Raw genomic sequence first — 26,302 nt, 5'->3', positions numbered from 1 at the left:
GCATATATATATATGTGTGTATATATATATACACACACACATATGTGTGTGTCTGTATGTATATATATAGGTATATATATGTGTGTGTGTGTATATATATATATATACATATATATACACACACATACACATACACATACACACATGCAAAGGGCACAGGGTGAGTTGAATATGATGGGATGATACCTAAAAAAATAAAATCAATTTAAGGGATAAGAGAGGAATATATTGAGAGAGTGAGAAAGGGAGACATAGAATGGGCTAAATTATGTCACATAAAAGTGGCAAGAAAAAGTGGTTCTGTAGGAAGGGAAGAGGGGGCAGGTGAAGGGGAATGAGTAAATCTTGCTCTCATTGGATTTGACCTGGGGAGGGAATACTATACACACTCAATTGGTTATCTTACCCCACAGGAAAGAAGGAGGAAGAAGATAAAAAAGGGGGATGATAGAAGGGAGGGCAGACGGGGGGAAGAGGTAATCAAAAACAAACACTTTCGAAAAGGGACAAGGTCAAGGGAGAAAAAAAAAAGAAAAGGGATTATTTTCAGGTATGAATTGGAATAGATGATGGTCTCTTTTGAGTCAGATGTGATTCGCTATGATTCTGGACTCACCTTCTGTTGGCTTTTTAAGAGCTGTGAACATGCTAGGGCTGCTGTATGTCACCTCTCCCTTACTTGACCATTCATACTTTGTTCATTGTCTGGAGTCGACACACCTTATCTTTTGAATTCAGAGAATCTGTTCTTATTAGAATGAGGCCCTCTCCATCATTCTGTTAGAACTAAAAACAAGTTATTTATAAAAAGCCTTCAGAGAGACTGAAAAAAAAATTGAAAGTCCTAATCCTACTTAGTAGCCTGGTGACCATTTGCTACATTTAACCTGTTTAATTGCAAAAGTCAGATTTGAGCTGTGCTTCCCAGAGGAACACTTATCAGGAATAGACAACAGTATGACTGACTTCCTCAGCATCAGGCAGTATAGTCAAGCAAAAAGTCCTGGAATCAGGATGAAATACCGACAGTATGTTTCAGAAAGGGGAGAGACTAGTGATAAGATATCTTTGCTACTGAGGCAAATGACAGGCTATCCTGATTTGACAATTCTTAAATTATGCTTTTCCTTGAATTCATGAAATCCTATAAAAAATCTGGAGCCAAATGTATATCCTAACAGCCTTCTTCTCATACAAGCAGGAAATGATCTAATGATCTAATTGCCCCACCCCCTTCACCTGTTTTTCTTTTCACCTAGTGAAAAGGGCACATTCTTCAGCCATATTTGAGAATGTATCCTCATATAATCCATCATATTCATATACCAGAACTCATTCACAGCTATTCTTCCACTGATGCGCATCCTTTTATTTTTCAGCTTTTTGCCATCACAAAAAAAGTTCCTATGAATCCTTTTTGTAAACATCAGACCTTTTCCTCTTTTATTGATCTCTTTTGAGGACTGCCTTAGCAGTTATTTAGCTGGATCGTTGTGTATGTACTGCTTGGAAGCTTTTTGTGTTTAATTACAAGTTGCTTCCCAGAATGATCGTTTACAATTAATAAGTCCAGCAACTTATGTATTTGTCAGTGTTCCTGTTCTATAGCCCCTCTAACATTTCTTTTTCTTTTTTTGTTTGGCATTCTGAGAATGAGGTGAAATCTGAAGGGTTGCTTTTAATTTTCATTTCATTTCATTTTCATTAGTGATTTGGAGTATTTTTTTCCTGTAGTTACAGATAGCTTAGATTTTTTTTCCCTTGATAAGAATAGGAACCATTCTCCTTCATATTCTTACACCATTTATCAATTGAGGAATGGTTCTTATTCTTATACATTTGAATCTATTTCTTATATATCTTACAAATGAGTCATTTAAACTTGCTGCAAAGATTCCTCCCACTTGCACAGTTAACTGTTTCCCTTCCAATTTTAAATGCATTGGTTTTGTTTGAAAACTTTTAATTCTCCCAAAATTGTCCCATTTTATCATCTGAGATCCTTCTATTTTTTTTCCCTAAGACTGGAAAATAGTCCAAATAGGTATTTTCTCCTCAAATGTACTCCTAGTCACCTAAATTCCCATCACCAGAAAGACACCCACAAAAACCCAAAGGAGGGAATTAAACTAGTTATGTAAAAGTCCTTTCCACATTCTGAGATACTCTGGTGTCCTGGTACAGGTTTTTGGACATTCCTGTAGATTTTGGGTCTATCCCAGTGTCCTTAAGTACCATCTCTAGATGATATGCCTTGGAGATATAATCAATAAACATGTACCCCCAGTCTACTTAATCCTTTTACTTCTCCAAAGTAAGGAAATCTTCCCTCTACCCTTCTTCTTATAGGTTGTCAGTCATTATAGAAGTTACTCGAAAATATTCCCATCAGACATCACTCATTTCTCTTAACCCCCAATGAGACATGCTTTTCATAGGATTTGGAATTGAGAAAGACCTTAAATTTCCCACCTTTTTTATGGATAAAAAGTGAAAGAAACTCAGACCCAAAAAGGTTAAATAATTTGCTTTTAGTCACATTAGCATGACTTATTTTTTAAAATGTATTTTGCAGCAGATGACTATCTTCCTAGTAGTGATTAAGTGAAAAAAAAAAACCCTCTCCATTCACTGGAAGCCTGAAGAACAAAGCTATTCTTAGATTTTTATCTCATAGAATTCAGAGTCATCTAATCCAACCTTTATATCTCAATAAGGTATTTATAGGATCATTGATTTGGTGCTAGAAGAAAGGTTAAAGGTTATCTAATTTAACCCCTCATTTTACAGTTGAAGAAACAGACTGAGGGGTTAAGAGACTTCCCTGAGAGTTAAGATTTCAACCCAGGTCTTTTAAAGTCAGCATTTCTCCTACATGCTGCACTGCTCCTTATAGTATTACTGGCCACCTATCCTCCAATGGAGGAGAACTGATTACCTCTTGAAATAGTTCATGCCACCTTTGGGAGGTTCTCATCAAAAAATTTTTCTTCTATTAAATCTAAACCTTCCACTTTGCAGCTTCCACTTGTTCCTAATTCTTATCTCTTGGGTCAAACAGAACAAGCCCAACCCCTTTCAATATTACAGTCATTTAAAAATGACAAAGCTACCGTATTCCCCTTAAGTCCTTTCTTCTCCAGGCTAGACATCCTCTATTTCTTCAGTTGATCATCATGTGACACATGAAGTACTCAGTTCTGTCACCATCCTGATTGCCATCCACTAAATGTGTTCCTTGCCAGTGACTTCCCAAAAATGTCTTGTAGTGCTCAGAACTAAACTTAGTACTCCAGATGTTGCATGATTAGGACAGACTTCATCCCCGTTAAAATTTCTCTGTTAATCAAACCATAATTCCTTCTGGGGAGGTCTCCATACTCTAGATGTGAGAAGTTTTTATGTTTCTACCTAGAGAAATTGATGAACATAAGTCAACATCTTGTTAAATTTCTTTTGTCATAAAGCCAGTCTTTTTTTTTTTAACCTAGCTTACAAAACTATTTATTTCCATTGTAAACTAAAACTACCCTGTTCATTTTCCCCAGTCAGGGCCAGTGTGACCATTGTTAGGGCTGAGTAGAATTGGTTGTATTCTCGTGACAGTCCTTGGCATGATCTTGTGAACTTTTGGAGGAACCATTTAACTCAGAACTTTCTCATGACAACAAGGCTAGGCGAGGCAAGATTAGGTTCCCTTTGATAGTTTTCTTCCTTGTCATTGGAAAAGCTTTGCAAATCTTTACGCAGGTATCATTCCAGTAGGGTCTGATAGACCTGACTGACTACAGCAGACTGATTAGCTATGTCCACGGCATGACTAAAACCCTTCCTATGACCAGCAGTGCAATATTGCCACCTAGCTTAAGTCAGTAGAATTTTAGAAAAATAAGCAATTATACTGGCAAATAACTGAGATTTTCTCATCATTTTTTATCACTTCCAAGAGGATCATAATAAAGATGACATCAGTTCAGATTATGTGAAGCTCTTGCGGCTTTTTAAAAAAGCAGATATAAAAATACTTAAATATAAAAGGGAAGCACTGTAATATAGTGGCCAAGAGCCTCAGACTAGAAAGAGACTTGGATTCTAGTTCCACATTTACCACTAACCAGTTTTGTGATTTTGACCAGTCTGGGTTTGTCCAGCTACAGAATGAAAGAGTTAAATTGAATGATGTCTAAAACTTTTCCAGCCCCCAAATTCTCTAGTTTGGTCAATTAAATGTAATATCTGCACTGATGGCTCATGTATTCATTGAAATTTCTGGTATTTATTTATGTATTGCTTTGCAGTTATCCTCTGGTTGTTGCCCTTGGGTATATTATGTTTTTCCAAGTAGACTGTGAGCTCGTCTAATGCAAGAATTATATCATATATATCTTAATTTTTTTTAATCCTTAAAACTACAGTGTGCATTTGCTTAGCAAATTTTATATTATTAATATGCTTCGCTTTGTTTTGATTTTAGAATTTTTTTTTTATCCTTTTTTTTTATCTTTTGCACCATTGATTTCATTTGTGTAGGGATTATCCAGTAAGGAAACTCCCTTAGCCAATGCAAATCAGCAACTGTAGCTTTTAGGGTCAAGGGAACAAACTTTTATATAGCACCTACTATGTGCCAGGCATGTACTTTACAGATATCTCATTTCATCTCCACAACAACTCTGGGAGGTATGAGCTATTTTTATCCCCATTTTACAGTTGAGAAAACTGAGTCAGATAGAGGTTAGATGTCTGGTGTCTTACAGCTACTGACAATCTGAGACTATTTGAACTCAGGTCTTCCTGACTCCAAGCCCAGCACTCCACTCTGCCACTTGGCTGCTTTAGTCTTGAAGAATTGCCTGGGGCACTGAGGGATTAAGTGACCTTTCCAGGGTCACAGAACCTAGTTATGTCAGAGAAAGGTCTTGAAGTCCAGGTTTTCCCAACTCATAGGGGGAGTTCTTATATCATACTGCCTTTCTTTAGACATTCACTTTAATTATTCTTCATAATTTTTAAAGTACTACTATTTAACTTCTTTAAGACATTTAAATTTATTTTTTAAATTTTATAAAAGGACATGTATTTAAACACAAAGAAAACTTAAGTGAATGAATGGTTCTTGCCTGAATCACATTTTTTTTTTAAGTCTAGCTCTTTTCAGACTATTGTACCTTTAGATTTTCTTTAGATGAAGAACTATGAACACTCTTTGTTGCATGTCAGGTTTAAAACACTATTTGTCCTATCTATTAGCTTTGGCATTTAGTATATTCCATTGACTATGTTTCCAGTATATCTTAATCATGTGAAAGTACCTGGGAGGCCTATTTTCAAGTATTGCCAAAAATAAAATTTCAAAAAAATGCTACCAAAGGACAGATTGACATAGGAAAGTCCTGGGTGAGGAAACTCTACCAATGCATGTCAGCATTTTCTCTGCAAAATATGGTCTTAGTTGCCTAGAGAACTAAGAAGAAAAGTGAGTGAGTTGCCCAGTTTTACATAGGCAGTATGTGTCAAATCAATCAATGAATAAACATTTATTAAGTAGTTACTACGTGCCAGATATTATGCTATGTATTGTGGGGGTAGGCTGACACCTAGGTTGTAAGCCTGAGAAACTGGGAGGATGGTATTTGCCCTCTGTAGTAATAGGAAAGTTAGGAGAGAAGGATAGTTTAGCAGAAAAGATAATTAGTTCAGTTTTGGACATATTGACTTTAAGATGTGTACTGGACATACAGTTCAAGGTGTTCAGTAGGCAATTAGAGATGTGAGATTGGATGTCAGATAAATTGCAAACTAGATGGCTCCGTGGATAGAGTGCAACACCTGAGTTCAAATCTAGCCCCAAGCATTAGCTGTGTGACCCTGGGCAAGTCACTTAACCTTTGTTTCCCTTTAATCCACCCGAAAAAGAAATGTCAAATCATTCCAGTATCTTTGCCAAGAAAACCTGATGTACTGTATCATCCACGGGATCAGGAAGAGTCAGACCTGACTGTAAAGCAACAAATTGCAAAGTAGATAGATTTGAAAATCATTAGTATAGAGATGATAATTAAATCTATAGGAGCTGATCAGATTGCCAAAAGCATTATTATAGAAGGAGAAGAGAAGGCCCAACTCAGAACCCTACGAATTACCTACTTGTACAAAGCAAACAGGTACTATGTATTGGCAGAAACATAAAGTTTACGTAGTCCCTCCATACAAGGGATATATAGTCTAGTAAGGGGATAAGACATCAACAAATAACTATAATGTGTGCTACTACATAGTATGTTGGAATATTATGTGAAGTAAAAGTGCTAAGTGAGGTTTGGGGGAGAAGGTTACTTATTACTAATCATGGGAATTGGGGATGGCTTCCTGAAGAAGAGGGAATTTTTCTGTTGGACTTAAAGAGGAGCAGGAATTTAATAGATGAATATGAGGAGGGGAGGGTATTTTAGGCATTTAGGACAGCCTGAAAGAAAACATAGAGCTATAGGAACATCACACATTTTCAGGGTTGGGGGAATGGGAAGTAGTTTAGTTTGGCTGTAATATATCTAGACTGTGTGTGTGTGTGGGGGGGGATAATATAAGGCTGAGGAGATAGGTTGTTTTGAAATTGTAGAAGTAGATAAGTTTGAAGTTTATGAAGAATATGAAGATTTTTGAACAGATAAGGGGGGCGTTACAAATGTGAGTGTAAGAAAGATTTTTTGAAAGTAGCGAGTTGGTGTGTGCAATGTGAATAAATATGACTTGGGTTACTTGGATATGAACAGGAGAGGGAGAATGAAGAACTAAAGGTAACAGGACAAATCCTTGGGAAGCACCCATATAAAGGGGTTAAGAAGGAAAGAGACAGGATCCCTAAAGAGTAGAATAAGAGTTAATATCAGTCATTAAACACTTATTAAGCACTTGCTGTGTGCTAAATATTGGGGTACAAAGAAAAGCAAAAGACAGTCCTTGCACTCAAGAAGCACTACAGTCTAATGGAGGAGACAAGAAACAAATCAGTATGAACAAAATATATGCGTATGCGTATGTATACATATATGTGTGTATTTTCTAAAATAAAATATATTATTATTGTATAATTACCATGGGGAAGGAAGTGAAATTAAGAGGTATTGGGAAAGACAATATGAAGCCAGAGAAGCCCATAGGCAGAAAGATGAGGAAAGAGAGCATTTTAATCATGGTGGACAACCAGAGAAAATACTTAGAGCCTAGAGATGGAGTATCTTGTTTGTGGAACAGCAAAGAGGCCAGTGTCACTGGATTGAGGAGTACATAACGAGGAGTAAGGTGTAAAAAAAAAAAGTAGGGGGAGCTAGGTTATAAACGGCTTTGAATGCCAAATAGAGGATTTTGTATTTGATGCTGGGGGCAATTGCTAGTCTCTGGAGTATTAAGTGGCGGTGGGGGTGGGGCGTGGGGGGGGTGTAACATGTAGCATGGTCAGACCTGTACTTTAGGAAAATCACTGTTTTTGACTGATTACAGGATGGTTGGGACTGGGGAGAGATTTGAGGCAAGGAGATGATAAAATTCTGTACTAGGATGGGGTCAGTGTCAGAGGAGGGAAGGCAATGTCTTTCAGAGATGTTGCAAAGGTAAGATCGAAAGGCCTTGGCAGCAGATGGGATCTATGGAGAGGATATATTGGATAGCTAGTGAGGAGCTGAGGGTAACACCTAGGTTGTGAGCCTTGAGTGTTGAAGAGAATGGTGCTGCCCTTTACAGTAATAGGGAATTTAGGAAGCAGAAGGTGTTTAGGGAGAAAAATAATGAATTTCATTTTGGACATGTTGAGTTTAAGATGTTTACTGGACATTCAATTCAAAATGTCTGAAACCCATGTTGAGACTCAAGATTTGAAGTCAGTAAAGAGGACAAGATAGGTATATTTGAGAATCATTAGTGTATAGATGGTAACTAAATCCATAGGAGCTGATTAAGTCACCAAGTAGTATAGAGGGAGAACAGAAGAGGACCAAGGATAGAACCCTATGGGACACCTATGGTTAAAGAGTGAGATGATATCTGGATGATGATCCAGCAAAGGAGCCTGAGAAGGAGTGGTCTGATAGGAAAAAGGAGAAACAGGAGAGAATGGTGCACTGAAAACCTGGAGAGAAGAGAATATCAAGGAGAAAAGGATGGGTCAGCTGTGTCAGAGACTGATGCAAGGTCAAGGAGAATGAGGATTGAGAAACAGCCATTGGATTTAGCAAGTAAGAAATCGTTGGTAACTTTGGAGAGAGCCGTTTTGGTGGAATAAGGTCAGAAGCTGGATTGCAAAGGATTAAGAAGAGTATGAGAGGAGAGAAACTGAATGCATCTATTTGGACTTTTCAGGGAGTTTAGCCACAAAAGGCAGAAGAGATAGAGGACAGTAATAAGGATGGAAGGATCTAGTGAAGGTTTCTTAGGATGGGGGGAAACATGGACATATTTGTAGGCAGTAGGGAAGGAGCCAGGAGAGAGGCAGAAGTTGAAAATAAGTGGTAGAGAGTGGGGATGAAGGAGATGGGATGGAAGAGGATTGCTTCAGCAAGTAGAGAGGTTAGCCTTGTTAAGGAATAAAGGCATCTACCTTATCAGAGATGAAGAAGAAGATAGTGGCAAAAGGCATCTGAGTGAAAAGAGATGAAAAGAAGAGGAGAAAAGAGAGCTCAGTGAATGGCCTCAATTTTTTTCTGTAAAATATGAGACAAGTTTCTCTGCTGAGAGAATACGGGGTGAGGGCGGGGGGGGAGGGGGTAGCCATACAAGGTTTAATGAGGAATGAAAAGATTTGAAAGAGCCTCTGGAGAGCAGGAGAGTGAGTTGAGGAAGGTGGTATAGTAGGATTGCCTTGCAGAATTGAGGGCCCAGTTGAGGTGTATAATACAATAATTTTAGTGGATCCAGTCAGAACGTTTGTGTAATTTTTCTCCACCATTGTTTAGCAGTGCGTGTGCAGGGTGTGCGTGTGCAGAGAGTGGGAATAATACAAGTCTGAGGCATAGCAGGTTGAAATCAGTGAAATGATAATGAGGCTAGGCCTTAAGAGAGGAGGACAATGTAGAGCTGAATTCCTTCACCAAGGGGTCAAGATGGGAAAAAGAGAAGAGAGTAGTTAGTCCAAGGGAGAGGGCCTAGGAGAGAACTGAGGGGTCAAGGTGAGGGCTGGAGTATGGGGTTTGGATGATGACCTACGGGTGTTTAAGATCACTGGAAAGTGTAGGGTGTGATCAGGGGCATCACTCAGTGCAAGGAGCCTCTTCCCAAAGGAGGTTGGCGATCAGAATGGAGACAAGTGCAGTATAGGACAAGGTCAGATGGGCAGAATGAGTGTGGTGTTTCTGAAAGTAGAGGGAGATGAGAGCATCTTGTAGGAAGAGATGGTCAAAAATTGCAAAAGGCCAAAATCTTGTGATGGGGGGGAAGTTTAATTGGATTTGTCAATCTTAATTGCAATCTTAATCTTAAAGCAGTTCCAATAGAATGGTGAGGGTAGAAGCTTGATTGCAACAGGCCGAGGAGAAAGTGGATGATGAGTTAGTGGGTTGACTGGTTGTAGACACATTTACCCCAGAAAGTTTGACATTGAGGCAGTGAACATAGAAAAGTCAAAGAAACCATTTTTAAACATTGGAGAAAATGTAGTGTGTTTGAGAAAGAGTCTTAGTGGTGATCTAGAGATTAAAGATTTATTAAAAAGAAAGGATACTCTTCTACATAAGTCTTAAAGGAAGTGGCATTGAGAACACAGGGTTTATGAATCTTTATGATTAGCAGGATATCTCTTTTGTGCCTGGAGGGAAGGAAGCAAGGGTTGATCTTGAGATAGCTTGAGAAATTGAGGTTGGGTACTGAGTTAGTTAACTTTGGCTAGACTCTGGTTTCTCATTGTAGTAGCAGGCTAAGCCTTCCATGTTTTTTTTGGAGGGTGGCATTTTCTTTGATGGCAAGATGAGTTAAGAAAAAGTTTGAAATAGCTATAATAAATTGAAATAAAGAATCTCAAGGGTAGTGTAGGATTATTGAGCAGCTGCAAGAGAGCCTCATTTGAAATATTTTTCCATATACACATCCAGGGCTTCTAAGTATCAAAATTTATAAGTGTCTACAACCATATGGTTATGTTTGCCAGCATCTGATCTAGCTTGGGGCCCCACTACCATAGGGCTGCTGCTGCCTTTTTTTTTTTTCCAACAGCTTCTGCCTCTCATATCTGATGGTGAAAACAAGGTGGAGACTGATGAATGAACAACTTGTCAGATTTCTTAAGTGGTGATTCCTTTCATGTAATGGATTGGACTAGGTGATTTCTGAGGTCCCTTCCAACTCTCAGATTATGTACCATATTTCCACTTACTTTGCATACTTCCCATCCAGCATACTATAGAACAGGATAATATAGCTAATACTAAACTTAATGGTATTTTTAAAAAAATTTTTTCTCTTTTACAGGGACTTGATTTTCATATGGAGTAAACTGCAACTTAAATCTAATCCTTCAAAGCAAGTTTTTGTAGACCAATGCTACCAGCTTTTAAGGACAGCAACTAATGTGAGAGTCATTTTTCCTTTCATGAAAATAATAAAAGATGAGGTAATTTTTTTAAATTTTGCATTTTAAATTAAACATGATAATCTAATTTAAATGAAACTTACATGTTGCTGAAAGAGTATTGTTTAATTATTGAGAGGTAGAGAAATAAAGTATTCTTAACATTCCTGTTACATGATTCTATGGTATAAGCATGGGGACTATATATGCAAAGACAGTTTAAGTGGGAAAAAAGATAAATTTAATATTATTTTGTCACTCATTCATGACATAATTTTATCTGGGATCAAAATCTTAGCTTTACTGCAAAATCTTCTGATTTTTTTCCAACTTTTTAAAAAATCTAGTTGCTAATTTGTATGTTAAAGTCTATATACAGAAACTAACCTAATTTTCAGATTAACCTGTTTGTCTGCACAGTAGTAACTCTAAAGAGAAGCTTGATTCAGAAATATTAAAATACTAAGTTACAATAAATTTTAAAATCAGGTAAACATTTTCCTTTCTTGAACTTAAGGGTAGTTTTAAAAATAAAAACCTTTTTAAACTCAATACTTCAATAATTGATAAATCTTACAATATGGGTACATACTCCAGTACTGCAGATCAGAAACTATACACATCTTTTTGTCCTGTACAAGTCTTGTTCATGACCTTCTCTAAAACCTTCACAGTTTTGTGGACCTCTTGTTTAGACCTTTAGATCTCTTGACATTCCATGTGATATTCCATCCTTTGCAGCTGGAGCTGGAAAGCACATTACTTTTTATTTTTTTAATGTACCTTCATTTCAGGGAAAAGCTTGGGTTCACTAAAAGCATTGCACAATTTTCCAAATGCAGTCCAGTTCACTGCTCTTCAATCCTGGGCCCAGTTCATTGTCCACCCACAGTATCTGACCAAGATATGTGACCTCTCCATCAGCTTTATGGTCTATCTATTAAATTGCACATCATGGTCTTAGAGTAGACATTCTTCATCCACTTGGATTTTCCTGTGTAGATATTTAGATCAATCTCTGAATGATTGTGGATTTCATTTAGGGACCTCTGCAGTGTTCCAGAGCTTGACATAGTCTATACAATGTCATCTGAAAATAGGAGTATTTGGAAGACCCCAGTATCTACATGGGATCTCTCTTCCATTTGGACTTGGGACTAAATGTCTTTCACTATAGTGTCAGATGCCTTTGGGAAGTAGATTTCTCTCCCTGTTTTTTTTTTCCTTCACTTCATACTAATAATCACAGACTCATCAAAGTTATCCGTAATTGCGTCTCTCAAGGAATATTTTAAGATTGTAATATATTCATGGGAGACAGTTTGTTGGAAAAGAGCCTTTAAGATGACCTTTTCTTTTCAAATACTTTTAAAAAATCAATTAACCATGTAAGATTTTCTGTTTTCTCTGCCTTTTAGTCACTTATGTGACTACAAACGGTCTGCCACAAAATATCATATGTGAAAGGCACCCTCTTGTTTTTTTCTCCCTTTTTTTATTAAAGGATGTGTTCATGGTAGTGATGTGTTAAGATATGACATAATTAAACAGAATGCAATAACAAATCAATTTTTAAAAGTCAGAAATAATAGGAAGAACCAGGGCTGTCAGCAAGTCTACCTGGTTTTTAACTAAGATGCTGATTTTTGCATTTTCATTATAAACTTTGGATTATGTGAAGGTTAAATGTATTTCATATTTTTAGAGGGGTTGTCTTTGGTTTGTGTTTAGATTCCTTTCATAAAGATTTCTCAAGATGGAAAAGTAGGCATTTGGTTGGCAGCTTTGTTGTGGTGCTGGTTGTTTTGAAACAAACACATGGTCTCCTCCCCTTTCTCAGATTTTTTGAGAATCAAGTCACCTAGCATCTTCAGAATTGTGTCACCTCCAGCAGAAATCTCCATTGTAAATACTTGGTCTAGTCTGGCTACTGTTTCCATTTCAATGTCTCTTTAGTGTTATTTTTACTTCCTCATGCAGCACATAGGGGACTATTACATTAGTGTCTAGATGTGGTGGCTCACATTCAAATAATTTTTTTAACCAAATGGAAATCTGGACAGATCCTTTGCCATGTTTGTTGCCATTCAGGGTTCATCTTCAGATACTCTTAAAGTGATCTGAAATGATTGGTTCTCTCATAATCTTTCCAGAAACTAATTTTCACCCTCCCCCACTTCTCACTTTTTTAATCTTTCACCACTTTTCCTCCCTAAGATTTTACAAATGAGTTTCTACTCTAAGCCCAGTTACCACAACTCTGCTTAGTAAGGAGATGGAAATTTTCTAGGCTCTTTGTTTTCCTCTTGTGATAATTGATTTACATTAGTTACATTTCCTTAGGAAATAATAAATGTTAACATCTATTATTTTATCTGGTGTTAATTTAGAAGCATCAAAAGCTTGTTTTAAAAGGTCGGGTTAGAATTGTTTTTGGTTTTCCCCAATATATCGTCTCATTAAATTCTTCTAATTTGATATTGATTTGAGGAGAGTAGGGTGAAGGGGTCCCTCTAACAAGTTGCTGACCTGACTGTACAAAGACAGTTACCTCAAAGTGATTTTCAACATTGGTAGTTGTCGTTTCCTATATGTTAGACTATAGTCAACTTCATGAGGGAATGGAAGGAGGGGGCAAGGAGTATCTGTAGGTGTTCTGTAACTGCAGCTCTCACTTAAATAGTGTTCATGGTTTATAAATATAAGGTTTCTGCTTAATCTAGAAGCTTTTGACCTCTTTTGTTTCTTAGGCCTGAGCAGTGTTTTTAATCAGTTTTTTTACTGTCATCCCCTATGCTTATTTTTACATTGAAGTAACTGAATATTAAAGTAATTGATGGTTAAATTTGGAGGATCTTTTCATGTTAATGGTATTTCTCTACCTCCTCATCCACTGCAACACACGTTGGGCCACAATCTGCCATTCATAGTGGTCTTTTTTATCATAATTCCTGAAATCCAAAGTGACCAAGTGTACCATGAAATGATGTTTCCTGTTGCTTTTGGACATATGATAAAACCAGCTCTGCTATATCCTTTATTTGCCTCTTCATGCAGAACTTGTGGACTGTCTTTCCCTTTAGCTGAAACTTCCTTTTATTCTTCTGATTTTAATAATGACAGTCAAAAGATAAAATTAACTTCTTCTAGTGCAGTGTTCATTCTGGTTACTGGACGAGGATCTTACATTTAGAGTGCCAACAGTTAATCGAATGTGTATAGATGGTTTCAAATTTGTGATTCCTAATATTCAACATGTTGTAAAAAAAAAAAATTAAGCCCCAAATCAAGGGACTTGGCCCATTGTCAAATGGGTATATTTCTCAACATGGGCCTTAACATATTTATCAAACAGAATCTTGAAGATTCTTTAATTCCTTCCCTAAAATTCTAGCTTGAATTTTGAACACAAAGATATGGAGAGGAAAAGCACTCCTATATTTCATTGTGGCTCCATTTAAGCAACTTATGTATGATTAATACATGTAATGAGGAGTCTTTAAGGTAAATTTTCATTGTCATAGCTACTCTATACTTATCACGTGTTCATTGCTACATCTGTCATTAGTATGTATATGAAATTGTAGTATTCCTAGTTTTCATAATATAAACATTTTAAGGCCATCCATAATCATATTGCAGTACTATTGAAAGGTCTTGTCATTTTGTTATTTATTTTATCATCTGAGTTAAATTCGATAAATTCAGATTTATGAAAGGGTTATTAAATGTTTTACTAGGTACAAAGCATCTAGTAAAACAAGGAAATTTACTATATAATGTGTTTAGAATATGGAAGGCAAATGTCCATTATAGCTTATTTTTATATTTCAGGCTCTTAGGAAGGGAAATTGAAAGGTGGTACAGACATTCAGAATGTGTTAAAATAATTGGTTATATCATTTGAATGTAAGTCCTAAATACAGAAGTCTGCTTTTTTTTTTTTTTTTTGCATATGTGCCATGTCCACTTTTTGGAAGGTTTTAGAGTATTCAAAACCATTCAGACCACTAGATATAACTTGAATTAAAGATAATAAATGAAACCTATTCAAGTAAGAACTAATTTTACTGTCTTTCAAGTCATCAAAACAAGTTTTCAAAGCCTGAATTGAAAGGTATTTCATTTATTTTCTCTTAAGTTCTGTTTTTCTCAAATAAATTATCATTTGATATTTGCATCATTAGCAGCATTATTACTATCTCATTTATTTTGAACTGCTTAAAATAAACTTTTTTCCCCTCACATGTGGAAGGATCCACCTGATTATTTGCAGATACATACTGCAGATATGTTGCAAATAATCAGGTATCATATACAATTATTTAATATCATTTTCTTAAAAAGTTTCTGAATTTCTATTGATTAACATTTGAGTCTTTTAAAAAACCCTATTATTAAGTAACATTATCCAGTATATAAATGTGAGTTGTTATAACTGCTGTTTGCTGCCCCCAGATATTTGCTGCATGAAATTCTCTAAATTGAAATTTAGTCTGTGTACTATGGCTGCCAGTATCTTAATTAATTTATGAAAATGGAATCTCACTATTGGGATTTAGAAATTTGGTAAAGATACTGTTTTTGGCACATGTTATGATTTTTATGGGTAAAGGGAAGATTATATAGCTCTCCAGTTTCGTATGACAGCTTTAAAAAAAGATTATATTTTTAATTTTAAGCGTTAATAGTTGAAATAAGTTTTATTACTCTTCTATTAATATTTGTCTCGACAATTTTATATCCCAATCTGATTTTCACTTGTCTCACCTACTTGTCTTGTTTTATTAATGCTATGAATAATTTTTGACGGATGATATAATAAAGTATTTTTATATGTCTCCAAGATGTGTAAATATATGTAGATTAACATATTGTGTGTATATGTGTTTGAGTGCTACATTGATGTAAGAGTTAGACATTTCCTTTTATTTTAAGTCTACCAAAACACTTTCAGAAGGCTATTTTACAAGGAAATTGGAAGGGGACAAATTTGAAAGGGAAAATAAGTGAGGTACTGTTTGTTTGTGTTCTCATTTCAATTTGTCCAGTGCCAAAATAAAGTTCTTATCTAGTAATAAAGTAACATTTTCTTTCTTTAGGTTGAAGTAGAAGGCTTGCAAATTTGTGTTGAAATATGTGGATGTGCTCTACAATTGGACCTTCAGGATGATCCAAACACTAAATGTCTAATTTATAAAACAATTGCTCATTTTTTGCCAAATGACTTGGAGATTCTCAGGATTTGTGCACTCTCAGTATTTTTTCTTGAGCGCTCCTTGGAATCCTATTATACTGTTGAACGGCTCTATAAACATCCAGATGAAGAGTACAATGAATGCACTAGTTCTGTCCAGAATCGTGTTCGTTTTGAATTGCTCCCAATTTTGAAAAAGGGGTTGTTTTTTGATCCTGAATTTTGGAATTTCATAATGATTAAGCAAAATTGTGCAGCATTGCTGAGGGATAAATTAGCAGTTGGATTTTTAAATGAAAATACACTGGAAAATGCTACCAGTCATCCTGGAAAGGTGATGGAAACACAGGTTTTAGATGAAGAGCTAGTCTTTCTTATGGACCTGAGCAATGGGGAATATGATCCTGAAGATGTCTCTGGAGCTCAGTCCAAAGGTCATAGTAATACCAAGAAAAACCTTACAACTTTTAATGCTTCTAAGATAGACCGTAATGTTCCAAGGCATAAATGTGTGTTGTGTAACAGAGAATTTCTAGGTGGTCACATAGTACGGCATGCACAGGCTCACCAGAAAAAGGGCAGCTTTTCATGTGTAATATGTGGTAGAAAATTTAGAAATAGAGGGCTTATGCTGAAGCATTTAAAAAATCATGTTAAGAAAATACAAAGACAGCACTTTGCTGTAGTTCAGCAGGAAGATCAGGGAATTCCTACAACAGAACAAATAAATTGCTCTAATGCTTCCGTTTCATTTGAAAATGGAAATTCGGATATTAAAGATAATGAAGTAGAAACTCTTGTTGCATATAACAGTGAAAACAAGGATGAAACCTTTGAGCAAGTGGCTGAAGTGACTAAAAATGTTGTGTGTGAACCTCATGATGTCATTAAAAATGGCAGTCCTGATAGTTCTCTAAATAATGCCCCAGAGCCTCTCACCTCTGAAGGTTTACCCAGATGTATTGAAGATGATGATTTAAATCGAGAGACTCCAGTACTTCATAAAATAAATGGAACTGTTTGCCCTCAGAAAGATCTAGATATTGTGGATCAACAAGAAAATTTCAAGTGCCCTGCTAATGGATGTGTCAGAATATTTAAAAAAATAAGATTTCTGAATAAACATGCAAGGAAAGCTCATCCAACTGATTTGAAGGTACAGCAACATATAATGAAATGGAACAAAGGAAAATGCCGATTTTGTCAGCGGAAATTTGAGGATTCTCAACATTTTATAGATCATTTGAAGAGACATATATATCCAAATGTGTACTTTTGTTTACATTTTACCTGTAATCAGAGATTTAAGCTGTCAACTGAGCTTGCAGAGCATACAAAAAGCCACAGTGTTTTTCAGGCTCAGTGTAATTTTCCAGAATGCCATGAGCTTTTTGAAGAGCTTCCTTTGCTATATGAACATGAAGCTCAGCATTATTTAAATCCAACACCAGAACCTTCTGCAGAAACAAGTAGAAATGTTTTGGATACTCTTACGGAACTTCATTGTGAGAGTCAGGAAAAAGACTTATCTGGTAGTGAAAAAGAAACTGTTGATCTGCCAGTTCCCACTTGGAAATCAAGGAAAGATTCTACAGAACCAAAGACATATATACAAAGTGTTGAAAAGAAGACAAACAGTGTAGTTCAGAATGGGAATGATCATTCTTCTGATGTCACTGCTTCAGCTATAAGCTTCATAGACCAAAAGATGACTGTTGTAGAGCCAAATTCTGAAAAAGGTAGTGTTATTAGTGACCAACTGTTAGTTAATGGACACAGTGAATTAGAGCAGACATCTTCGATTTCATCAGATGTTGCCCTGAAAAGTGAGACAAGTGGAACAAGGACAGAAAATGGTTCCATTTCACAGAATGTTGAAGTAGTATCACAAGAACACAGTTCTCTCGTAGTAGTCTCTCAGTCACCTTCCAAACCAAATCCACCAACTGAAAATACTTCATATGGTTTAATTTTAACCAAGCCATATGTGAGACCATTGCCTCCCAGTTATCTTGATGAACGGTACATCAGTATGCCAAAACGTAGAAAAACTTTGACTGATAAAGTAGATGCCCATTCTGATCAAGATAGTGTTCATAGCACATCTTCAGAGAGATTTAGATGTGGCAACTGCTTGACCATCTACTGTAACTCAGAAGCACTTGAGGCTCACCTTGCACAAAAGAAATGTCAGACGCTGTTTGGATTCGACTCTGATGATGAAAGTAAGTCTTATAACACATAGTGGGAGGAGGGGAGAGGGTGTAGCAACAGTGTGGCTAGCAGCATCTGTAGGGGTGTAAGACCCAACAAGAGTTGCCAGCACAGGTTCTTTTGATCTGCTTTGCTAAGGAAAGTAACTTTAAGGCATTAACAATCTCCATTTAATTAAACATACATATATTAATCACTTAGTTCAGGGTGAAAAGATCATCCCCCTGAACTTCAAGGCAAAATACAACAGAAATTACAAATATCAATAGAGACAACATAAACAGACCAAATCACAATTCATAGTTACCAAAGAACCAGTGGGTCTGGATTAGCAAAGCCGGGAGGGCAGTTACGGCTTGCCCAAGATCTCAACACTCCTTCCATGAGTGTGCCCCAAAAGTCAAACGCCAACCTTGGAATACTGTCTCAGGGCCCTGGGGCACTTGATTACCTCAGTGCTGAGAAGCACTCAAAGAACAGTGAAAAATCCCATTTAGGGTGTGGGAAAGTTAATCCCTAGTACCACCATATACAGGTCAATGATTACTGATTTTCTTAGTGCTGAGAAACGTTCCAAGACCAGATCCCACTTTTTCTGCCCCATTCAAAGACCAGAATCATTAAAGGCACTTAAGAGAAGAACAGCAAAAAGTCCCACCTTAATTGCTATTACAGAGGGTTAGGTAAATAAATGAAAAATAGTGGAATTGAAACTAGGCAAAACTAAGCAATGACATTCAATATAAGTATTATATCATTTTAGTGTAATAAAATCAAAAGAAATTAAAGAATGATCATTACAGAAATAGAAGCCTTCCTGCTTGTCAGAATATAGTGCTAGTGAGGTGCTGCCTTCAAAAGAAAAGCATTAGAAGAGTCAAAAATTTTTTTAAAACAGTTTTGCTAGATGGAGGGAAAATTCAGAGATGGAAAACTGATTTTTGCAAGCTATATACTAAGAATGTAGTGGAAAGAGCAGTGAGTTTGGAGTCAAGAGCCCTGGGTTTGAATCCTGTCTTTGCTTACTCTTTGTGACCTTGAGTGAGTTACTTAACATCTCTGGGTTGTAGGCTCTCCATCTTAAAATGAGGGATTTTAACTAGATGATAGAAGATTTGAGGTCAATTCCAGCTCTAAGTTGTATGGTCCTATGAACTAGATCTATTAAAATCAGTCCATATTCTGGTTTGGAAAGCCCACTGCACATATACAAAATTGAAGTTAACAAGCATGTTCTTCTTTACAGGTGCCTGATAAAATGTTACTGAAAAGTCTATCAAGGAGTGGTGTGAAAAAAAAGCACTACAAACAATGCATCATCAATTTGTTCTTTCCCAGTTGGCCTTAATCATAGAGTGGTCTCAGATTACTAAAGAAAAAGCACATTTTCTAGAATGAACTCACAGAGGAGATGTGCCAGTTTTGACTCCAGAAGGGTTACTACAAAGATCCCAAAGTACCAGTTATCCAGAAGACCACACATTATAAGAGTGTATGATCAAAGCACAGCAGCACATTGAGTTTAACTTATTAACACCTCACGAAGAAGCATTCAACCCAAGAAGAAAAGTAGCTGTGGCCTTAAAGAAAGGAATAATGTGAATCTGTAAAGAAACAAAAACAAAAGATGGATTTTAAGGAATTCAAAAGCTATTTTCCAAACAGTATTTGTTTTCTTTTTATGCATGTACAGATAGATAATGCCCTTTACTTCTTGATAAAACATGGTATGAAGACATTACTAGCAAGTTGTGATTTGCTTGGAAATTGAAAAACAAAAAACCCAATTTGATTTATTTTATTACCCTTTAAAGTTTGTGGGAATGGCATATAAAAACTTGTTTCCACAAAGCATAAATTAAAGTATGTAGAGAAAATCTTGGCCAGGTGACATATCACAATTTAAAAATGAAATTCCAGGAAATTAAGACCAAAATATGCCCAGACTTTTGATTTAAAACAAAATAAATTTTTTCCACTTTTGCAATACAGAATGAAGTTACATGACAAGTTATCTTTTAATACAATTTTAGCATAAAACTGCAAAATTAACTTTTTAGGGGATGGGAATCAAGGGAAGGCTGACAAAAGTCTTGAAGACAATAAATTGAAATTTCAAGTGTATATTTGTGCATTACACACATATCTTTTGGTGTGAATTATCTAATGTCTTATGAAGACAAAAGTTACCTTTAAAAATATACTAAATAGAATTAGGGCAAGAAACCATTTATTTAATGCTCCAGTACTAATTATACAATGATAAATTTGGGCTTTCTAGATAGAAATATTTTTTTAATCACATCCTAAAGTGAGGGGAATTTTTAACAGAATTTTGGCTATAAGAATATAGGTATCATTACAGTAATGACGAGTCATTTTTCTAGAAGGGGTTTTAATCTTAACGGCCAATAAACAACTAAAGCAAGAGAAAGTTCTAAAAGAAATAATACTCAAATATTGTTTTCATTTAATGGAAGCTTGCATACATCCCTTTAATTTTTCTTTAAGAATTTTTCTTAATACTAGGACTTTCCAACTTGTCCAGGCTAGAAATGCAGTAACATGAACATGATCCCACTGCCGACTACACAGAAGTTTTGACCTGCTCTGTTTATGACCTGTACCTGTTCACCTCTCCCTAGGCAACCTAATGATCCCTCTTTCCCATCCTGATTTCTAGGGGCTCGTAACACTGATGCCATACAATGTGTAGATACCCAGAATTCATAGCTTACTGCAACTCAGAACTCCCAAGCTCAAGAGATCTATCAGCCTCAGCCTTCTCAAGAGGTGGTGTTACAGGCTTGTACCACTATGGCCAGCCATACTTAACCTTTGTATGTTGTTATCTAAGCCAGAGACTACCCTGCCCAAAATACATTAACCAAAAAAAAAAAATCCTAAATAAAATTTCTCCTAAAAGAGTCTTGGTTTTCCAGGGTAGGTAAACATATCCGACCCAGATACATAAAATGTACAGTATCAAGTTCTTTGATAAAGATGTGAGAAATTGGATATTTTTCTTTTAAGACTGAAACTGGACTTCACAAAAATATGATTTCTGATTCAAGTATTCAATGTAAGTGATCCAGAAAATAATTTCCTAATTTTAGGTGCAAAAATGATTTCTTATACTGTCAATGTCAAATTGTTTTATGTGACAGAAAAGAAAATTTAAATCTAATTTAAAGTTTTACAGACAGCACTGGAATTCACATTTGCATAGGGGTTGTAGGTTTAATTATATGTATCTTTGGCCACATGTTGATCTACATTTTTTTAACTGTAGACTTAAGTAGCCAAATACATCACCATGTACTCATTAGGAATCTTTTTATGTTTCCATGAATATAATCTTTTAACATCTTTTTTGCTTAATTACTTGGGCTCTAGCATTGTTTGGAGAAAAAATTTTGAGATGGGTAGTGGTGAGAATAAACACCAAGTTTAGCTGCTTTTTTTTGTTTGTTTTTTGGTGGGGGGAGGGAAGGAATATTAGGAGATTCTACTTATTGGCAGACCATGATTACCAGTTAGGATGACCAGTTTGTGTGCATCAATCAAAGAATAAAACCTATAGATTTCTCGTAATGACTTGCTTAAAAGTTAGATCCTACAAAATGCTCTCAGCTATTTATTATTATTTTCACTTACTGTTTTTTTTTTCATTTCTAAACTTTGTCTCAGATACATTTAAAAGCTTTTGTTATCATTCATTTACTATCAAGTTTCTAGTTAACTTGTTTTTAGAATTAACCAACTAAAGTTTTTTTTCTCGCCTGGGTTTCATTACTAAAAAAGCCTTCTAGTCAAGTACTATTTCGATTCATTTTGAAAAAAAAAATTATAGTTTAATAATAAAGTCTGCTTGGAAATGGCATCCTTTATATAATTTAGCAATTTTAGATGAATGTTGTTAAATTTAATTCATACTTTTCCCCCGGATCTAGTTACCAAGATTCAAACTGTTATCAGGTTTCTAACTTTTAAAAAATTATTTAATGACGATGTAACTCTTATTTTAAAATCATATCTGCTGTGTGTCAATTTTCAGTTGAAATTTGTTATATCTAGTTTAAAATAATTTTAACCATCCCCTACCTTTTTGTCATTTAGCTTCAGTTTAGAGATTTAATTCATACTTTTGTTGCTATAAGAGAAAATTCAGATTCTTAAAAGAAAGGAAGGTTTAATTGGTATATACATAAAGTTAAATGAGGGAGTTGTATTATAATACAGTAGTTTTGTAAAACTTCCTGTCAACACATTTCCTATATACAACTTATATGAGTTTTAAAGAGTCACCTGTTCAGAGTATGCAGAGTAGTATCATGTACATTTTTATAAAGTATAAACCTAAATCATGTTACTATTTTTAAAGTTCTACAGGAGAATTCCAAGGGTGCTGATTTTTGTGGGAAAGAAGTGAAGGAGTTGGTTTCATTTCTCTTTTCCTGTTGTAGTGTTTTTTTCCTATTCTTGTTCTTAGGATATTCTTGTCTTATTGGATAAAATTTTACCTTTTGTAGACCATTGCTTAAATTTATTTTTCCTCTTGAAAATGAAAGTTTGCTTCAGAGAGTCAGCTATTACTACTTGAGGTTCTTTAAGGTTAAGCAAATAGCAAATATGAAATGTTGCTGCTCTGATATTATGAAATATGTTGAAAGTGGGCATGGTGTGTGGGGAAGGACACTGGTACTTTGGGCATTTAGCCATATTCATTTTTTAAAAGAACTACCAATTGTATAAATTGAGTGGATAATTTATAACATTAAAATTGTGGTTTTCAAATCACATTGAAGGTTCAGCTGTACTCATTTATTTTTATTGGTTTAACACCAGTGGTATGGATGAAAACCCCAAAAGGGTAATAGTGTTTATTTCTTAATTTATTTGGTACTGTATAACACCTTTTCTGATTGACTAAATGCAATGTATGCATTTTGGAACTCTATTAATTTGTAAAAGTTATTACAAATTCAGCAAGAAAGGAAATTTGTGCTTCCTTGTTGAATGTTAAATTATTTTACTTTGCATTTTATAAGAGTACAAATTAAAACTGAGCCATCGAACTGCAATAAATCAACAGTAGTGTTTCATTTAAAGAATTTTTTTGTACTGTACATAGATTTGTTCAATAAAACATTGTCCTTGTTGTTAATAAGTGTTCAGTTTTTGTACAGTTTGCTTTAAAAAGAATTGGAGTATCTTAAAATATTTTATATTCTCTGCTACCAATATAATTAAACAAAATATTATGATTAACAAACCTCACCTAGATCTCTTCTAACTCTAATTCTGAGAGCCTGTGATTCCAATTCTTGAAAGTCTTTAATACCATAAAATACACAACATCAAAATCATACTGAACAATAATCTAATCTTTAGTTAGGAGACAATTTAGGATTTCAGCACCAACTTAGTTTTATTACAGATATCAGTGTATACTGTATTGTAGATATGTAACAGTAAAGGCTAGCAGAGTTTTGATTTATCAGATAAAAGCTTTCTTATTTTGTACAAAGCATTTTGTATTTTTATTAAACTTATGAATTACAAATTCAGGTAAGTTGTTTGATCATGGTACTTTCTCCTAGTTCTTTAGGCAGAACAGGGATTCATGTCAAATAGACTATCTGCAAGACTGTGGAAGAAAGATTAAAATTAGAAGTCATTAAAAAGCAGTCTTGTTACTTGTATTGAAAACTCTTAAATTCACATAATTCATGGGGTTTACGCCCCCCAAAAATAGCAATTTGGTTAATTCATTAATTGTAATTGAAGGTGATTATTACAAAATGAAAATTGCCTACCAAAATGTGTTCCAACTTGGAAAAAAGTGGAAAAATTCAGTAAAATGTTTGTAACTAAGTGTGATAAGTGAGAACATGTTCCTGTTTTACTGACCTCTTGGCTACCCTGTTTTCTGCCTTACACTGCATCACCACCACCCCCCCCCCAAAAAAAAAAACTAAGGTAGAAGGGGAAAATGCAATTCATTCTTTTAAAGAATGCAAGCATTCTGTGTGAAATCTTTGGTAGAGATACAAGCTGGTCCATGCAGGTGAGTTTATAATCTAGGAAGGTTGTAAAATAGGTCATGCATATATCCACAATAATAACATGAGATAGAACTTGTGTGTTTGAGAGAAATAAAGTGCTATGAAAGTTCAGAAGGCAGAGGAAGAAGGGGCAAATTTTTTCTAGCCAGAGGAAAGAAATAGAAACAGAGCAAAGAAATAGGGGAGGTGAGGAAAGTACAGAATTTGTTTTGAGGACTACTTACAAGTCTAGTGCCTGTAGAGTAGTGGGGAATAGTGTTAAATAAGTGGTAGTTTATTATTTAGTGATTCCAGCAATATTTGATTTTTTTTAAAATTGAGACACCCCTCAGGAACCACAAATACATTCATAGAAAAAGCATGGCCACTGAAATATAAGCCTAAAGACAACAATATACCATAGATCATGGTTAGTCTTAAAGTTCTCACAAAGTATTAAAATGTTAAACAAGCATTGGACTCACAACTAGAAACATATATTTGCAATTTGCTTTATGAAGCTGCAATTCCTAATAAAGCAGGAATAGGGCAAGGTCGTTTGGAATTCACCATGAGTTCTATGAACTCTTCTGATCCCATTTCTGGATATAAAACCAAAAAACAATACGTTACCAGTCAAGTGTTTATTGAATACATTTCCTAATTGACCAGATAGTCTTGTTGAAGTGGGACATTTTCTTTGTGGGTTCTTTTTTTCTTTTTTGTGGTCTGTAAACTCAAGAATGAATGAAAAAAAGGAACAGGAGTTTTAGCAATACAAAACAAGCAAGTTCTGAAATGCAGGTCCATAATTTATAGTAAACACAAGCATACAGAGGAAATAATTTCTTCTGAATCCCATCTCCTCTGATTCCCCTCTTTCCCTGAAAGTGAGCCTCATTATGTCTGTCCCTGTAGTAACAAATGCAACAGAAAGGGCCCAATAAAAGCAAAGGTTCTACATAACTTCAGAACTTTGCCAACTTTGGAGTATCACTCCTGCCTCTTGCATTCTCAGTTGAGGGCATCCCCTCATACTTTACCAAAAAGAAATTGAGACAATGGCCCTAAACCCACTCTTCCCTCACGTCCCTCTGACATCATCCCCCCTGGTATAAGCATTTCCATGACATAGTACAATAAAAAAAATTTACATGAAATTGCAAATCTATGCATAACTTTCTCTTGCTTTCAAATATACAACAAAATTACATAAATTTCCTTTTCTTTCCTTCCCTCCAGATGTGTACCATTAGACACAAATGGTGTGTGTGTGTGTGTGTGTGTGTGTGTGTGTGTGTGTGTGTAAATTTATTCTATACATCTATTTATCAGTTCTTCCTCAGTTCTTTTATATGTCCTTTATAGTTAATTTGGGTATTTGTAAGACAAAATAACATTTGTTCAAAGTTGTTCTTAAAACAATATTGCTGTTACTGTATAACAATGTTTTTGGGTCTGCTCATTTTACTCTTCATTATTTTCATGCAAGTCTTTACATGTTTTTTTTTTTAATAAAATCATTGAGCTCATCCTTTCTTATGGCACAGTAATATTCCATCACAATTATATACCACAATTGATGGGCATCCCTGCAATTTCTAGTTGTTTGTCACTACAAAGACAGCTACTATAAACTTTCCTTTTCCTGTAATCTTCTTTGGAAATAAACCAACTAGAAGTATTGCTGGGTGGGTGTAGGTAGTTTAATAACTCTTTGGGCATAATTCCAGACTGGCTCCCAAAAATGGCTAGATCATTTTACAATTACACCAAAAATGAATTACTGTCCTAATTTTTCCACATCCTCTCCATTTGTCATAATCCCCTTCTTTTTAGCCCATCTGGTAGGTGTAAAATGATAATTCAAGGTTGTTTTAATCTGCATTTCTCTGATAATGGCATAGCATTTTTATATGACTATAAATTGTTTTGATTTCTTCATTGGAAAACTGCCTGTTCACATTTTTGACCATTTATCAATTGGGGAATGACTAATATTCTTATAGATTTGACAAACGTTCTTTATATATTTTAGATAATGAGGCCTTTATCTGATAAACTAAAAAATTCCCCTAATTTTCTGCTTTCCTTCTGATCTCATTTTACATTTGTTTTATTTGTACAAAAAACTTTTAAATTTAATATAATCAAAATTATCCATTTTACACCTAGTTTTGCTCTCCATCTTTTGTTCATAAAGTATTCACCTTTCCACAAGTCTAACAAATAATATATTTCATGTTCTTCTAATTTTCTTGTAAAATCTCTTTATATCTAGGTCATGTG

The 26,302-nt window shown here is 35.2% G+C and overlaps 1 protein-coding gene across 1 annotated transcript in view; it reads left to right on the top strand.

Moving 5' to 3' along the window:
• Window positions 1-23,133, top strand: part of ZNF654 (zinc finger protein 654) — a 122,786-nt gene extending 99,653 nt beyond the window's left edge. The window contains exons 7-9 of the mRNA XM_036754919.1: window positions 10,456-10,597; window positions 15,658-17,977; window positions 19,213-23,133. Of these exons, the coding sequence (XP_036610814.1) occupies window positions 10,456-10,597; window positions 15,658-17,977; window positions 19,213-19,220 (2,470 nt within the window). The 3' untranslated portion in view covers window positions 19,221-23,133. The remainder of the gene's footprint in view (window positions 1-10,455; window positions 10,598-15,657; window positions 17,978-19,212) is intronic.
• The last annotated feature ends 3,169 nt before the right edge of the window (window positions 23,134-26,302 follow it).

Source organism: Trichosurus vulpecula, chromosome 4, assembly GCF_011100635.1.
Source record: "Trichosurus vulpecula isolate mTriVul1 chromosome 4, mTriVul1.pri, whole genome shotgun sequence".
NCBI lineage: Eukaryota > Metazoa > Chordata > Mammalia > Diprotodontia > Phalangeridae > Trichosurus > Trichosurus vulpecula.
The sequence above is the reverse complement of the archived record's forward strand: the minus strand, read 5'-3'. Positions and strand labels throughout refer to the sequence as shown.